At 51.5% G+C, this 16,693-nt stretch overlaps 6 protein-coding genes across 6 annotated transcripts; 3 read left to right on the forward strand and 3 right to left on the reverse strand.

The window, feature by feature from the left end:
• Positions 1–112: 112 nt before the first annotated feature.
• Triagg1_7243 (uncharacterized protein) lies at positions 113–3,458 on the reverse strand (the record flags this gene model as incomplete). The annotated part of the gene is made up of 9 exons (XM_062901957.1): positions 113–1,621; positions 1,689–1,791; positions 1,848–2,177; positions 2,233–2,332; positions 2,390–2,509; positions 2,567–2,590; positions 2,656–2,917; positions 2,987–3,171; positions 3,242–3,458. 9 exons carry the CDS (start codon positions 3,456–3,458, stop codon positions 113–115), a joined length of 2,850 nt encoding a protein of 949 aa, XP_062753819.1.
• A 5,961-nt stretch (positions 3,459–9,419) lies between these two features.
• Positions 9,420–10,053, forward strand: Triagg1_7244 (uncharacterized protein; the record flags this gene model as incomplete). The annotated part of the gene is made up of 2 exons (XM_062901958.1): positions 9,420–9,833; positions 9,907–10,053. 2 exons carry the CDS (start codon positions 9,420–9,422, stop codon positions 10,051–10,053), a joined length of 561 nt encoding a protein of 186 aa, XP_062753820.1.
• A 1,360-nt stretch (positions 10,054–11,413) lies between these two features.
• Positions 11,414–12,649, forward strand: Triagg1_7245 (uncharacterized protein; the record flags this gene model as incomplete). Its single annotated transcript, XM_062901959.1, has 5 exons — positions 11,414–11,510; positions 11,568–11,650; positions 11,733–11,826; positions 11,891–11,930; positions 11,995–12,649. The coding sequence occupies 5 exons, from the start codon at positions 11,414–11,416 to the stop codon at positions 12,647–12,649; spliced, it is 969 nt and encodes a 322-aa protein (XP_062753821.1).
• A 269-nt stretch (positions 12,650–12,918) lies between these two features.
• On the reverse strand, positions 12,919–14,243 carry Triagg1_7246 (uncharacterized protein; the record flags this gene model as incomplete). The annotated part of the gene is made up of 3 exons (XM_062901960.1): positions 12,919–13,104; positions 13,176–13,726; positions 13,790–14,243. 3 exons carry the CDS (start codon positions 14,241–14,243, stop codon positions 12,919–12,921), a joined length of 1,191 nt encoding a protein of 396 aa, XP_062753822.1.
• A 468-nt stretch (positions 14,244–14,711) lies between these two features.
• On the forward strand, positions 14,712–15,278 carry Triagg1_7247 (uncharacterized protein; the record flags this gene model as incomplete). The annotated part of the gene is made up of 3 exons (XM_062901961.1): positions 14,712–14,753; positions 14,831–14,942; positions 15,019–15,278. The coding sequence occupies 3 exons, from the start codon at positions 14,712–14,714 to the stop codon at positions 15,276–15,278; spliced, it is 414 nt and encodes a 137-aa protein (XP_062753823.1).
• Positions 15,279–15,768: 490 nt separating this feature from the next.
• Positions 15,769–16,665, reverse strand: Triagg1_7248 (uncharacterized protein; the record flags this gene model as incomplete). Its single annotated transcript, XM_062901963.1, has 4 exons — positions 15,769–15,932; positions 16,018–16,479; positions 16,536–16,564; positions 16,619–16,665. The coding sequence occupies 4 exons, from the start codon at positions 16,663–16,665 to the stop codon at positions 15,769–15,771; spliced, it is 702 nt and encodes a 233-aa protein (XP_062753824.1).
• Between the last annotated feature and the right edge of the window lie 28 nt (positions 16,666–16,693).

The raw sequence follows: 16,693 nt of genomic DNA on the forward strand, positions 1-16,693 counted from the left end.
CAAATTTTCAACTACTGGCTTTTATTTAACAATTTGTCGTTATTACCTTTGTAATGTAAATGGCCCATCAGACATTTTCCTACAGCTATCAGATCCTCTCAAATAACTGAGCCTATGTGTACAATTCATTCGTGAGACCATTCAGCGTGAGGCCATCCTCGGCAATGTCCTCGACGTCGATGAGAAACTGAAGAGGCATGTTGACGAGGTTACCACGAATGCGGCCCAGCCAGTCCTTCAACTCCTCCACGCCACCGGGGAACTCTTCGGGAACGACGTGTCCGTAAGGGACTTTGCCCTCCTCCCCGTCCTTGGGCTTCTTATCGTCTCCCTTGGCGGTGGGGATGATGAAGTGCTTTGAGAAGAACTCGTCGTAGTCGTCCCAGGTGCGCACGCGGTCGTCAGGAACGGGGTGGAACGCCCGGCTGAACACCCTTGTGTTCTCGTGTGCCACGTCTTCCCACAGGTTCAAAAAATCAGGGCTCAGAGGGTCTTCCACGAGCCTGTCGGCAGACGAGCCCCAATCATAGTCGTTTGGTGCGTCGGTCACGGGCAGCCAGTTTTGGGTTGGCTGGTCCCATCGCTGGTCGGGGAGCAAGCCGAGGTGCTTACGGAAGATTTGCCTTCGCAGAGAAGCGGCGAATTCGCTGGCGGCGTACTGCTCGCCGTTCATGTAAGAGTCGAGAGTAGTTGGACCCTCAACCACCACCGCAATCTCGGAGTCGTGAGTTCCCAGCTGGGAGCGATCGTTCAAATTGGCGGAGCCGCAGATGACGAGGCGGTCGTCGGCAATAAGGAGCTTGGTATGGATATATAGCTGCTCGCTCACGAAGGCGTTGAACTCGTCTTCGGGGGCGCCGTTCCACGGGATGTCGGAAATGTTGGGGCCGTTCTTCATATAGGCGGCACTCACTGTATCCCGAGTGTCATCTGGGACGGATTGGGCTTGGCGTTGATATCTCTCGTAGTTGGAAGAATCCTCATTGCGTCGACCATAGCGGTCTTCATCGTCTCGGTCATAACGATCCCGACCATAGCTATCCTCGTCACCCCTGCCGTATCGGTCCTGATCATAGCGGTCCTCATCACCTCGGCTGTAGCGGTCTCGGTCATAACGGTCCTCGTCACCCCGGCCGTAACGGCGGTCCTCATCATAGCGGTCATCCCGGCCGTAGCGGTCTCGGTCGTAGCGCTCCTCATCATCTCGGCCGTATCGCTCCTCGTTGACATAGTCGTCATGATATCTTCGCGCATCCTCGTACGGGACGCCAGAGCGGGATTCTGCCTGCCGCAGAGTGCTAGATGTGTTGATGCGATCATAGTTTCGAAGGTTGTAGAAGCCAATGTACTCCCTTGGGTTCTCGATGCCGGCGGCAACAAGCTTCTGAATAATGCTGTGTCCGCCCCTGCTGATGGAGTTGTACTGGAATTCCATGATGGCTCGTGTTCCGAGGGCGTCCTTGGACTTCAAGTCTCCAGCGAAAGCCGGGACGGCGGGCATCACTACCCATACCTTGAATGGCTGACCTTCTTCATATGCTCGAACGATACGGTCGACTATGGCGGCTCCAATCTTGTTGCCTACGGGGCGCTGCTCGTCGCTCGTGGCGGTGATGAAGAACTTGGCGGAACCGTCAGCTCATGATTCATACCTGGCAGTCCTTCTGAATGCCTGGAGCTTAACGTACCTGGTTCTCTATGTAGACAAAGTGCCTGGCATTCGTAATAGCACTGACATAAGCATTTGCGATTGAGTGCTCTGTGGCGTGGCCGGACGACCACTTGGTGCAGCTAGAATGAAGTTTAGTGAGGTTGAAATGTGTAGTTCTCAGATTATTTCGCCATACCTTCGTGTAAGCTGAATGCGAGTACCTCCCCGGCCACTGCGTCGGTCGTAGCTGCGCTCGTCATCATATTCTTCAGAACGATGGGAACGATGAGATCGATGGCCTTCTGACAAACCCAGATTTCCCATTCCATCAGCAAGGGAGTCGGTGAAGCGACTAAGCATGCCGCCGCCACCCCTTCGCTCTTCGTATTCTTGCTCTTCGTATTCTTGCTCTCGGGATCCCTCTTGTTCATACCCCCGCTGCGCTGAACCATAATTTCCGGGCATGTCAAGTCTTACATACTTTCCGGGGTCCTTTTCGTTATACTTGGCGTCATACATGAAGTTCCTTGTTTATATTAGCTGGGGGAGGCTTAATGAAGTTTGAGGGCTGTCTCTTGTACCATCTATCAACAAAATGAGAAACAAGATCAGACACGATGGGGCCGTTCATAGACAAGGCGACATCCGACCAGCCCATTCTTGAGCTCTTGGTCCGATCCACTATGCATGTTATTAGCACTTTAAGGCTCTGGCTCTAAGAGTGAAGGAGAACCTTACGCTGATTCTGATCCCAGTTTCCAACATCAGCAAAATCGAAAATCCGGGCGTTGTTGTAGTCCTGGCCGGGGAAGATGATGTTGTCGACATTTCCAGGGTGAGCATCTGCGATTGGATGGGCTGCACGTCTGTGTTAGCTGGACTCCTTAGCCACCTGGTTATAGTATAAGTACTCACAATTGGTATCCCATCGTCCGAAACCTAGTTGAACCAGTTAGCCACTAAATAATCTTGAAACAAGTACCCGAGTCGGACGGAAGTCGTACACATATCAAGACCACCCATGAAAACCAGATTACGGTCGACAACAAGGAGCTTTTCATGATGAGCCCAGTAGAGAACAACATCGTCTGCCGCACCGTAGATTGCCTTTAGAGTGTCCTTGGACATGGTTGCCAAGTTGAAGTTTGTTAAATTCTTGAATGAGTTGCCAATTTCTGAAGCAATGTCGTATCCTGCGGGAGCGTGATCGGGATGACGGAATACGCCGATGTTGGGGTGCAGCTTTTCAAGGGCATGCTTTGTGTGCTGTCCGTATGGTCAATGAGCCATCAAAGTACTTTTCACATGGTGCTGTTGGTGCTGTGAGAGACATACCGCAGAGTCAAGAGTGAGAGCTGCCTCGACTTCTTTGTACACAATGATATGGACCTTGACTCCACGCTCGGCAGCAGCCTGAAGCATAACGTCAAGGCGGTACTGCTCGTTGCGAGAAGGAGGGCGACGCAGGTAGAGCTCAGGGCTCAGCCACCAGTCGAGAATATATATGCTCTCCTGCGCCCCTGCGAAAGGAGGTGTTAGTGATGAATTGTACTCAAATGAGACACCTGGATAGAAGCAGGAAGAACTTACTTTGAAGGGCCTCGGACACGGCCCAAAAGTAGGAGCAGCCATCGACGAACCACTTGATGTTGCCGGATGAAGGAGCTGCAAAGGACTGGAATCTGTTGGCAGCGTGTTCTTCAGGGTGAAGCTCATCACATTGATAGCCCGAGTGCGAATGAGAGTGCCTTTCCTGGTCTTGTTCGTCGCCTCCGAAGAAGGCCTCGACCCTGCCAAAGAGACCCATGATGCGGCTTTATGGACGGCCAGCCGTACAATGTGTTGCAGGCAGCACTGGAGCAAAGAATGAGCAGAGGATGCAAAAGGAGCCACAGGGCAGGCTGGAAATCACGAATGGCGGCTGGGAGAGTTGGGAGTTGAGAGTTTAAGCTTGACAAAGGGGTCGATGAGGGGTGGCTTTGGAGCTGTCAGAAATGCCATGTCGCGTGTTTGCCGGAGGACTGCATGGCACGGCATCCATCGTATCACAGCCGCCGACAGCCATTGCTTAGCCCCGTTCTTGGTGGCCTCAGTGGATCGAAGCCATTATGCACGCAAGCACAGCCACTGGCCGTCAGTTTGTGCTTTGTCCAAATGGAGACGGGACGCCAGTTGATCAGTTCTGTTGCCAGCACAGCGAAGAGCGTCTGTTGGTGAGCTGATTGGCCGGCAGCTTGGAGGGGAGGGGGAGGCTTCCAAGTCTTCTCGATAGAGCCATAAATCTCGAGCTGGAGGGGCCCTCGTCCTTTCAAGATGCTGGGAATACGAGTGTGAATGTGAATGTGAGACCCCTCTCCCCCACTAACAGACAGTTGAAGCTGAGCTGGAGCTCCGAGCCAGATATGCGGGGTCCGGACAATGGAGCGAATCCTGGCCGATCGTCGTCACCGGCTTCAGTGCTTCAACGACAGCAGCGGGGATCACCCTGGAGCGACATTAATCATAGCGACCAGTATGAGTATGAGCACGGATACGACGGACCTTTTGCTGCGCAACACTCTTTCAAACGGACGAGCAAGTAATACAGAGTAGGCCAACAGTTCTGAGCGCTGGCAGCATAAGGGATAAGGGACAAACTGTCCGACCGGAAGAATCCTTGTCATACCGTTGCTTAGTTTTTGTGATGCAGGGAAACCTGTTGGATTCCACCCGAAACAGCGTTGACATCGACGTCGATTGCTTCGTAGCTGTAGTTTGATCAACTGCATTTTCACATGTAGAAAGGAAATGTAGCTGCAGAAACTAAAGGCAAGCCATCTTGCCCTAATCGACTATCTCTGGGTGCATTCCTCAACTTTCCTCCACTATCGCTCCTTTCTGTTGGAAAGAACCGTCTTGGATACCTTATGTACTAGGTAGGTACTGTATACCTGGATGAATGATGCTAGCCCAAGTGAATGGAGGTCAAAGACTCTAATCCCTTGGAGCAACAAAGAACAACCCCGCTGCAGACAGCTCTACTCATCTATCTCAGATCCTCAGGCAAGGCCCAAAAACAGTTACAGTACTATCCTCGATATGTATTTTGATCACATGGAAACGCCTGTGAAATGCAGTGGCCAGAGACTACGGCATCAGCCCCATGGATATACATTGCAAGTCACACCAATCAAGTTCGACAAAATGTGACGACCTTGGACATCGCGTGGGAATCCGAGTCCTACACAATGGGGCACGGTGCTTAAAAGGCAAATGAAATATGACGGGGTGAGCGCGGAGGCATCCTTAAACTTTGTTGACAAGGTGGTAAGTCGTGGTTTTCTGAGGCTCGAAAACCTTCCGTCTCTTGACGGGTATCTGTACTGATAACGCAGACACCCGGCCGGCCTGAGCGAATGGATCGTAGAAGCAAGCACCCAGCTTGGGTGAATTAATAGAGCTGGAACTATATAGCCACAGCTCGGAAGCTTGATGGCTTCAAAACAACCTTGCACGTTTTCTCCTACTTCAAGTTAAGTACTCGTAGAATGCCTTCTCAAGCATGACTTATACTAACAGGTTAACAGTTGGAAGCGTACAATATTGTACCTCAAGGTATTCGTGCCTAGCCTCGACGCTCAACAATGTCACAACCAAGGATCCAACTTCCCCAGCTAGCCGATCTAGTGTGAACGACTTGTCTGGCTCGTCAGCCAGGATGATTTGGTTACCGAAGACATGGTCATCCACGAGGCGTCAGCTGCATGTAACAGCAATGGCTCTCATTCACCATCGACGAACCCGAGTCCATCGAAGCAACATCCGAGGCCACGACAGATCCGCCTCAGATCGATGTCGCGGGCACAATTTTGGCACAAGCCGTCCAAACTTTCATGTTTGCCCCAACGGAGTGGCACAAAGACACCAACTACTCAAAGCCCGATAGAAATAACTACAAGAGACGTACTGGCGGCAGCAGAGGAAGCAGCGAATACACACTACCTATGTCACGGAAGAAGTTGACAACATGGCCGCGTAATTATACTTCGTCCAGCCATTGAGACTAATCGGCCACATATGGCGCGTCATGTCCGCCGTCGACTTCGTGTTCGTCAAGAAGCTATTCGCCAGTGGCTTCTCTTCTTACGATCAAGATATCTTCTTTATCCGGGACCGTCTGAGCAAACTGCCTGTAGACGGCGATGTCTCTGGTCAACTATTCAATCACCGTCGGCCAGAGGTTATTATCGAGCATACATTTACCAATATTATAGCTGCCCAGACTAAACTTGATCAAATTCGTGATCTTCTAAAGAACAGAGAAGTTCTTCCCTCCGAGAAGATTCTGTTTCAACAGTTGCTCCATTAAGAGTCCCCCGAGCCCAGCTTTTAGAGATATACTCACATGCCTAACATTCGGTCAACGTCCATCAGTGAGTTCAGTCGCTCACCACCATTGCTCTCTCTTGCATTTCCTACTATTTATCCTATGGGTGAAGCAATTTTCGTGTCGCCGCGTCTCCGACCGATTACCAACGGACATGGCAGCAACTCTCGCAGCGTTGCTGGAAAATACAGCCTAGGAGATTGCATCAAAGAATCATTCTGCCGCACCTGGTGTTATACCGGCGAATGGTTAGCAGGATCAACACCCCCACGAATTGAGTGCCCAGTACTCTTGATAATTTTCTCAGCTATTTCGATGTCGAGCGACAAAAGCCGACCCCGGGTGTCACAGTGAGAGCAGGCCCAATACAAAGCGCCGCCATAGACAGCACGAAAAAATCCATTGCCTCAATTGGAGCCGCCAGACGAAGGGCAAACACGGAAGCCTGCTGTCTCGTGGTGGTTGAAATGGTTGCAACCCAAACCCGTGAATGACACCAGCACGGGCTTGATGACGCCGCGGAAAAACAAGTCAGAGGCAACAGCCACGGATGATGTTATTAGCAAGAGAGTAGCCCTACAGGCTCCGTACGTGGAACGTATTTATGCCAAATAGGAGCGCTAGAAGAGCGACGGCTCAGATTTACGGCGTTCTCGGCCACTGCGGAAAAGTCTGGAAGAGATGACTCAAGGGGCTTAGATGAACTCTTGCGTCACATTCGAGCAAACAAGTTCTCAAGTTCACATTGTTGATCTTCAACAAAGAGGTGCTTGGATTCTGCGACGTTGGTGCTTAATTAGAGATAGTGTAGCGATTCCTGGCTGAGAACCCTGACGAAGAAAAAGGGGCTTGACAAAGTAACGAGGCGAGCTTATACGCTCGAAATGGTCCTCAATATACAGCTGCGACCCGAAGAATCATGGCTCGAAGATCTCGCGAGACTACACCCATGGATGAAGGACGACACACCGGGAGCCCTTATCGTAGTAGACATGACGGCAATCCTCCAAGCAATGACCAGAACAGGGTACCCGAACCACCGCGGATGGAAAAGGCGGAAACAAACACGACAGGAAGCTCGGCAAGCTCGAAGAAGTCTAAGACGCACCAGGGCATACCAGTTGTCAGCAACGGCCCTGGCAGAGACCTTGAGAAAGTGTTCCACTGGGCCATAAAAGGACCCTTCCCTGAACTCCTGGATCCAGATTGGATTCTCGTTGACCATCTCAGCCTGACTGTACAGAGTGCCTACCCATATTACCAATTCCAACGCCTGTCATACGGGAGAGGAAAGCGTTGCATCCAACACCAACCAAGACGCCGCCTTTGCCTATTCTGTTTCTGAACAGCCAATTACAAGTATGCCAACCAGCACCGAGGCTCCGTCAGGAGGCAGCCCTGCTCCCACCACGCCTCGCAAGCGAGACAAGTTGACGCCCGCCGCTTCTCGGGCACAGAAGATTGAGAATAAAAATAAGAATCACCTGTGAAGCCTTGCCGACGAGACTCGGATTCTCCCTCGCCATAAATACAGCTGGACTTGTGGCAGTGGTGGGAGCTCGGACGATACTTGCGCAGACCCTGATTGTACCAACTTTCTCTGCCCTCGATGTGGCACAACCGATCATTCGGCAACGCCATCTGCTACCTCTTAACTACCTGGGTACTATCTACTACTATCGATGCTATCGCCATTATCTGCTACTATCTACTCCTATCGTTACTTTCTGCTACTATCGCTGCTTTCTTCTAATATCTGATGCTATCAACACTGTGATAACTGGAGGCACCTTGCGTGGGTTGCCAGAACCCCATAATGTCAAATCTGCAAGATATTCTTTCCTCACTGAGACTTGATTGGTCTCAATTTGGTCTTGAAATGCCATTTCTATCGTCTACCAAAGTTGGCTATCTGGAGGGACTATGGAGAGATGAGATGAATGGACAGTCTTTGCTGATGGCCATAAAACTCGGGGAATCCTTTCTAAGAGTTTCGCCAAGAGCAAAGATGCTCTCCGTTTACAGGGGCCCAAAAAGATTTACATGGAGATGGATGTCAAAATCGTGGTAACTGAACCTCTTGCTTGTGGAATTAGTTGAAAAACAGGCAGAATGATCTTCCAGCTTTGAGAAAAGTACAATACCAGTGATCAAGCGTACTGTTTTGATTAGACGAAGCTGGGATCGCGGATTGTGATGCCTGATGGGTAGCATCTGTTTTCCAGCCGCTGACCTGTTGCCCATGGTAATCTCCAACAGAAGAACCCAACTTGGACATCAGCCGCGAGACTGTTGTTTTAGAACATGGCCGTGATGTGGCAAACAACTAATTGTTGGCAGTGACCGAAACAATCAAGAAGTTGACTGCGTCGCACCAAGGCCTCACTCCATTGGAGCGTGAGATTGGAAGGACAATAAATTTCAGCGCCTACAGGAAAGGAATCCTTGTCGTATATGACTGTTGCAATATCAAGATACTTTACACTTTGGCAAAAACATGGACAAGATGTCCACACAAGCCGATTTCTCTTTGGGGCATTTCTTCATCAGAGGTACATGTACATAATCATGGAGCGTGGCTGAGGGCACTCCCGGGCTCTCTACCCGCTGAGTCGTCACAAACGGCAAGGGGGTTTCGTGCCAGACTACTACTTTACGAGCCCGTACAGTAGCCTCTCAGGGCGCCCTGCAAGCCACAGACAGGGAGGCTTCTCAACCGACGTACCGTCTCATGCAAGGTACATGCACCGAAATTTCGTCGAGGCCGCCGTCGCTCAATTATTGCCTCCATCAAAGCCGATAACGGGCACCGCGTCAAATCGCTCATGGGCCAATTCGATTTCGAGGCAAATGCCGTCTATAGCGACTCGATACATTGCCTAGCATCCATCAATATCAATTTGTCTTTTTAGCCGCAGCCAAGCTTGTCAATTCCAGCGCGTTTACACGTGGCGAAGCGACAACAGTGACATCAGACATTACCTTAGTAGTAGGTGAGTGAGTCTCTCGAGGCCTCCGTTGAGATGAGCTGCTGCTGCTCACAATGTTGCTCTCATCCCGTCACATCTCAACTCGTTGGAGATTTTTATGTTTTGTTTTGTGTTCAGGGGAAGCAGAGATTTAGCTTTCCCACTGCATGAATCCTAAAGCTGACGACGTTCGATATAGCCTGTATAGTTTGTTTTTTACATTTTCAACGCCCATAATTTCCAGGGCGTCCATTCAATTCTCTGCTCTGTCAACCTGAGGGCAAACACAGCACGACGTCTGGTATTTGTATCACGTTATCTGCCAGCACATTCCGCTTCTAGAGATCACAGGCGTCCGTTCTTGCTTGCGTTGCTCCTCTCATTCTTTTGGACATCAACTTCTCTCCTTCATACTTGCTTTTTCAACAACAAGATGCCTGCTCCCGGTGTCGTCGTTCCCTTTGACATGTCGCTGCACTCGCACCTCACTCCTTACCTGGCTGCCATTCACGCTTCCTGCATCACTCACGACCACACAATAGCCACATTCCTTCTGCCACTATCACATGAGAAGCTTCTATCCTGGTGGAAGGAGCGGATTGCAGAAACAAACGATGGGAGACGATTGATGCTGCTCCTGGTGAGCGAGCTGGATCCAAGCGGCCGGATCAAGGGGCCGGAGCTCATAGGCGTCGTCATGCTATGGATGCCGTACTCGGAGACGGGGTCATTTCGAGGCTATGTAGAGAAGCTGCTCATCCACAAGCATCACCGGGGGAAAGGCGGCGCGAGGGCGTTGATGAGTGCGTTGGAAGCAGAGGCCCTGAGTCGAGGCCGGACATTGCTGGTAAGTCGCATTGATGAATCTTGAGCCCGTTGATGTGAAGAAGCCGGCCTTGTGCTAACACTTGCTCTCGCAGCTGTTGGATACGGAGAGCGGCAACCAGGCAGAAGCAGTCTTTGGCAGGCTTGGATATACCGAGCTGGGCAAGGTTCCGGGATATGGCATGAGTCCTGCGGGAGGCTTGAAGGACGGCACGTTTTTCTACAAGACGCTTGAGCTGTGACCTGAAAGTGTTTGGCGGACCAAGGGCGTGTGCTACCGAGTACATGTAGTGGCAATACAGCTTCAATGCTTGGGAGGCTGGACTGGACTGGACTGGACAGGACTGGACTGGGCGGTGATACCCGCGGCGCAGTTGGAGGAGCAAGCAAACCAGCAAATGGCGAGTGTCCAAGGTCGCATCCTGATGCCACGTGCGTGCTGCCATCTATGCGACTGCATACAGGCTAATGCGAGATGATTGCGTATGTACATGGCTGGTGAGATGTTGACTTGGCAGCGGCTGAGATCCTTTGCCCTCTTTTGGGGGGGCCTCGGTGAGAGAAACAAGAAAAGAATTGCATTTTGTGAGAAAATAGAATTTGAGAACGGAGTAGCATGGGGTTTTTTTCTTCTTCTTTTCTTTTTAAGCTTGAAATATTGATTTTGACGCCATTCGTACTATGCTTATGAAAAAAAGGACATTGTATGCACGGTGTGGTATGTGATGGGCTCACAGATGAACACATCCTCTTCTTTACCGTGAATTCCATTATTACTAGAAACCATAGCCAACCATAAACACACTTCAACAATTGCAAGTACTATAATGTACATGTAGTCTTCATTCTCCGCCAAAAACCGCAAATCTTCCCAACGAGGCGGAGAGAACAAGCTTCCTTGCCGGTTTCTTTCTGCGGCGGCGAGCTATCAAAAGTTCCGAAAAACGCCCACCTTCGGAGGACGCCGCGGTTCAGTTGATCCCTGTCCACGCAAAAAGGCACTTTGCACCGAAACAAGTGAATCAAATCGCAAACTCAACGTCGTATCATCACTTACGAGATAGCGCTTCCCACGTACAGTATAATTACAAACAAGTCACTGCCCTTCAGCCCCTCTCAGGAAACAATGTAAACCAACAGCGCCAGTCCCAATCTGGCGCCGAAGAACGAAGAAGCTGAAGCTCATGATATCGCTGCCCCCGGCCAACCTCTACTAGACTGGGGGGGTTTTCCCGGACCTTGCTCGATGTGGCATGTCCAAAGGGCTATTTTGACAATCTTTTTTTTTTTTTAAACCCTCTCCCTCTTTTCTGTCTTGCCTGACAAGGGTCCGTCAATGGCGGACTGTCGGTATGGGCATGCCGCTTTCTGCAAGGCCCAGGTCCCCATCCAAAGTTGCTCCGTTAGATAGCCGTACGTGTAGCCAAGATAGACCGGGGCGAGGAGCGGTTTGACGTCTATAAAGCCATGGGTGCGACTGAAGATGTGGACGATTTGTTCTTCTTCTTTTTTCCTTTTTTCCCCCTTTCCTCAGCTTGCTTGCTCGTCTGTCTGTCAGAAATCAAATCAGTGTTTAGGTAGTCAATCCCGACATCTGAGGCCATGCATCGCAACACTTTGGCTGTGCTTGCGAGCGCCCAGCTTGCCGCTGCTGGGCTGTACCCCAACATGACGCCCGACAACCACACTTGCATCTTGTGTATGTTGTTTCTATGATTTGGGATCAATTGAATGGCATGGCTAACTTTCTCGATAGCTGATCCCGTCCTGTCCTGTTCCGAAGGCGCTGTCCCCGACAAGGTGGATTCTTGCTGCGTCGAGACCTTTGGAGGACTGCTGGTATGTCTCAATCACCCTTTGTTACGATTTCGCAACGGCAAAAGATTTCAAGCTCAAATGCTTATTCGATCAATTTCTCCAGCTCCAAACTCAGTTCTGGGACACCAACACTGGCCTCGAAGACCAGCAACAGCTGCTGCCTCCCTACACCTGGACCATCCACGGTCTCTGGCCTGGTGTGTTATAAGCTCAACTGTTTCCCTTCATATTACCTATTCCGAGTCTGACCGCGTCAATTAGATTTCTGCAACGGCAGCTACACCCAGTACTGCGATCTCAGGTATGTGTCCATGCTGCTACCAACTGCGTTGTGCTCAAGCGGCATCTGAATTATCGTCACATAGCCGCCAATACGACCCCAGCCCTGCTCCCAACACCACCAACGGCAAGCCTGACGGCACCCCTGTTCCGGCGTACACGGGAAGTTCCATCGAGGCCTGGTTCGAGCCGTACGGAAAGTTGGATCTCCTCGCCTACATGAAAAAGTACTGGATCAACCAGTACGCCCCCAACTGGGAGCTCTGGGCCCACGAGTTCTCCAAGCACGCCACCTGCTTCTCGACCTTTGACAAGGAGTGCTACGGGCCAAAGGCCAACGAGCACGACGACCTCTTCCAGTTCTTCGAGACCGTCATCTCCTACTACAAGGTCCTCCCCACCTGGGGCTGGCTGTCTGCCGCCAACATCCGCCCTTCCAACACCACCTCCTACTCCCTCTCCGACGTCCAGACTGCCCTGACCCATGGATACGGCGCCGTCCCCTTCATCGGCTGCGGCGGCCCCAAGTACAACCAGACCGAGGCCGGCAAGGGATCTCTCGACAACGGCGGCACTCAGCTCAACGAGGTCTGGTACTACTACCACGTCTATGGCTCTCCTCAGCGCAACCAGGGCCTGCGAGTTCCTGCCGACATTGCCGGCGGCTCGGTGTCGTCGTGCGCAAAGCCTCCCGGTGCCATCTGGTACTATGAGCGTGCCGCTGGTAGCGAGACTGCTTGAGTCAATGCATGGATGAAAACTGTAATGTGTCAAACGTGGAATGAAAACGACCCTGTCCATAGATCATACATATAGTAACGCCCGCCCCGCAACGGAGCATCGTGGAATAATTCTAATTTGCCAAAGAAATCCCCTTCGCCTTTTCCCTCGTCCACTTTCCATCAAACATCACAAGCAGCTGTGCAGATAAGCAGCAGAGGCTCTCATTGTGCTCGGATGGGAGTGGCCCACGCATGCCCTTTTCGTACAAGTACATTTTCCCTCCTTCTTCACTCGTCCGCCAACTCCTCCACTCTGGGTGCTTCGTAAACCTTTGGCTCTTGAGGCGCCACGTCCACTTGTGTATCCGTGCCCGTGGTCGTGGCAGTAGTCGGTGCCACCTGTCCAGTAGCCGCAGCCATGACCGAGTTTGCCGCAACAGCCTTGGACTTCTTCTTCTTCTTCGGCTTCTCGGTCTAGAAGGCTAGTTAGCGCTTTGTACAGAGATGATTCAAGACAAGGGAACTCTAGGGAAGAAAGATCTTACCTCATGCCAAGCCCAGACTGGTCGGAAACTGTCCATGAAAGAGACGTCCTCCCAGAGGTTGGGGTAGAGCCAAAGTCCAGGAGGCACGGCAAAGTATGTGATGCAGAATAGAATGACGCGGAATATGGCCATGGCGAAGAAGAGACCAAGAAGACCCAGCATGCCCCAACTCAGGTAGTACACTCCTTGTCGAAGCACCAACGGCCACAGAGGGTACAGGACAACGGCGAAGATGATGACAAGGGCAAGGGCGGCATACAGCTGACGCTTGACCTGGCTTCCCTCCCAGAGCCACACGTAGTACATGTCGTCTCTGGCCTCTTGCTGCTGCTCTATCCTGACGTTCCACTGGCCCTTGACACGCTTGGGCTTCTTGCCGTTGGGGCCGGGTTGAGGCTCGAGCTTGACGACTCTGAGCGCAAGCATGCTGAGGGGCAGCAGCTTAAAGGTGTTCTCCAGAGAGGCTCGGTCGGTGATTTCCGGCAGCAGAGGGTTCTTCTTTCGAGCCTTTTCATACGCCGGAGACTGCAGCGCTCGCAGAGCACGCTTGACTGTTGATTCGGTAAGCATCTATCAATGCATTGAGATTTGGCAGGGTCCAATGCGGCACTCACCCTTGAACATGTCTTTGCGCTCGCCATTCAGAATCGAGGTACGTGGCTTCAAGTCCTGGCTGCGCAGAAACTTGGCGACAGCAAGTCCCTTAGGGTTGGGCGGGCCAGGAGTAATGGGCTGCGGCTGGCCCTGCTGCTGCTGAGGATGCGGGTGAGGGTGCGGGTGAGGATGAGGATGGTTGTGGCCTTCGTGTCCTCCTCCCTGCTGCTGCTGCTGCTGCGCTGCGGCCTGTTGCATCTGCATCGCGCGCATTCGCGCAAACTGCTGCTGCTTGATGTGCTCGATAAACTCGGGCACAGTCATGCCCGCCTTTTGGGCATCCTCGGCGATCTTGCGCTGGATCTGCTGGATCTGCTCGGGCGTGGGCTGCTGGCCCATGAAGCCAGGGCCGGGCATGGGCATGCCCATCGGCATTGCGCCTGGAGGCGGCTGCGGCGGCGGCGGCGTGGCCATGGCGATGGCGATGTAATGAGCTGCTGAAGATGAGGATGAGTAATTGACAAGTCCGCGGTCGAAGCTCAAAGGCGCAAAGAATGTCAAGCAAAAGGAACAAGCTTGAGAGAAGCACGACTGCGAATGTGTCGGCCTTGGAAGCGTATTATAAAGCCAACGAGAGAAACTTGCTGTGGGCGACTGCCATCTTGAGGTCACTGCACTCAAACTGGACAGATAGCAATGTGTTCACTTTTACCTGACTGGTGGACCGGATCGTTTATTCCCCGGTTTCCGCGCTATCCTCCAGTTTGGAAGCTGCTTGAGGCACCTTATTCTTAGCACTGCTGTTAGCACTGTAACTCGCACGGTACCAGTTTAGCTCTCACGCATCCCACTTGCGCGACAGCCTTATTGGCACCTCTTTGCATCGTGTATCAGCCTCGCAGTTATTAGTTGCTACAGTATTTGCGGTCGAAGCATTGCAAAATGGGGGATCGACTCACGCAGCTGCAAGATGCAGTTGATCAGGTATGTTGTCCTATGCGACAACACCCCCGAACGTCCACTGAGAGGAGCTCCGGTTGCTAACGGAAGTCCGTCTCCAGTTCGCTCAGCAGCTCGTTGCCTCTCTGCATTTCGTCCATATGCGGCACGACCTCGAGCCATTAGGTCCCAAGGACAAGATCCGCGAGCCTAAGGAGCAGGTACCAAAAGAAGGTACGATTAACCGCGGAGAGCCGCCCGGATTTTGGCGGTTGGCTCATATGCGAACATGCGCTGACGGTCTATATAGTGGACGCACTCCCCCCCCAAGATTTTCGAGCCGGCCTGGTCGAGCTGGCGCGAGACCTGATCGTGAAAGAACAACAGATCGAGGTGCTCATCTCCACGTTGCCCGGTCTCGACAACAGTGAGCAAGATCAGGAGCGACACATCAAAGACCTTGAAGAGGATTTGAAAACGGCCGAGGCACAACGGGTGGAAGCTCTGAAAGAGAGGGATCACATTTTAAAACAGCTGGACTCTACTATCCGTATCATACGGCGGCCATGAAGAACCACGAACGTTTCTTCTAATCGACATGCTTTTCTTTTTACTTGGTAGCGAGGCGTTAAGGATAACTGGATATCTGGTAACGGCTGGTTGACGACCTGGATCACAATGATCAAAGCTGAGGAGATGACTATGGTATAGCATTGCGGAAAAAATAATAATACTCCATCATTTTATATGTCTAACCCGTAACTGGCCATCCCCTCATATATTTCATTCTCGAAATTAGCCGTGACTTCTCAGCACATTTTGGAATCCAAAAGATTTCAAAATCTAAGAACTCATGGCTAATTTCGAAGAGGTATTTGGGAGGGTGGTGCCAGTTCCAGGAATAGACATGAAATAAAGATATTCGCATGCTATCTATATATCTTGAATTCATCTATGTAAGCTGTAACGACACCTCCTTTTCTAGTATTTGTGACTCTCAGCGCCGCTTCTATCTCTATCACCCAGAGTATAACCCTCTAAACAAATGGCCTTGCACCCTTTAGGAGTTCTTGAAAAATTGGGGGTAGACTTGCCGCAGTTCTCGCAAGTGGCGGATTTGATACTGCGATGCTTGGACTGTTGGCTGTGGGACATCTTCCTCCACCAAGTGGGCTGCCGTCCAGCCCAACTTCTTTGCAGCGGCACAGTTTGCAAAACTATCATCTGTATTCAAATGTTAGAAATTCTGATTTTTTTTTTCTTTCGTAGAGTTTCGGCACAATCATGGAGCAAAAGGGGACAACCGTACCAACGAAATAACAGTCTTCCACTCTTTCTACCCCAGCCTGTTTCATAGCTTTCCGGTACATGTCTGGGTGAGGCTTGCAGACCAAGGGCATTTCGGCGTAGTCACAGTATGTAAGACCCTCAAACTGGTCGTCGATGCCGAGCAACTTGACGACTCGCTTGCCGTGGGTGACATACGCATTCGTCAGAAGCCACACAGTCACCTTGCTCCTGTCGATATCCTCGAGCAGCTGACGCAGCTCTGGATTGGGCTTGATGATTCCCTCCAGGGGCAGTGCATCGTCGACCTTGGTGTTGTACTCCAGAGGGTCAATCTGGTGGTGACGGACCAGTCCTTCGATGGCCAGGCCATAGTTTTTGTAGTACTCCTGGTGCAGTTTGACAGCATCGTCCCAGGGTAGGTTGAGATGCTCTTCAAAGTACTTGTCAATCAACTCGGCCATGAGATCTTGTACTTTGCTGCCTATCACCCAGTTAGAAATAGGCCACGGTTGAGTCATGAGTCATATTGCTTCTTACTCCTTGGGTAGAGACAGTTGTCAATGTCGCTTGAACACCGTTAGAACTACTGCTCACATTGTTTGTGACGACAATTGACTAACAAGAACAGGACCGGTTTCCCGGGGTTGGTGCCATTGGGAACAGTCATCTTAGTGAGAAAAGAAGCGGCCGGAGGT

This window comes from Trichoderma aggressivum (genome assembly GCF_033847375.1).
Source record: "Trichoderma aggressivum f. europaeum strain CBS 100526 chromosome Unknown scaffold_031, whole genome shotgun sequence".
In the NCBI taxonomy this organism is placed as follows: domain Eukaryota; kingdom Fungi; phylum Ascomycota; class Sordariomycetes; order Hypocreales; family Hypocreaceae; genus Trichoderma; species Trichoderma aggressivum.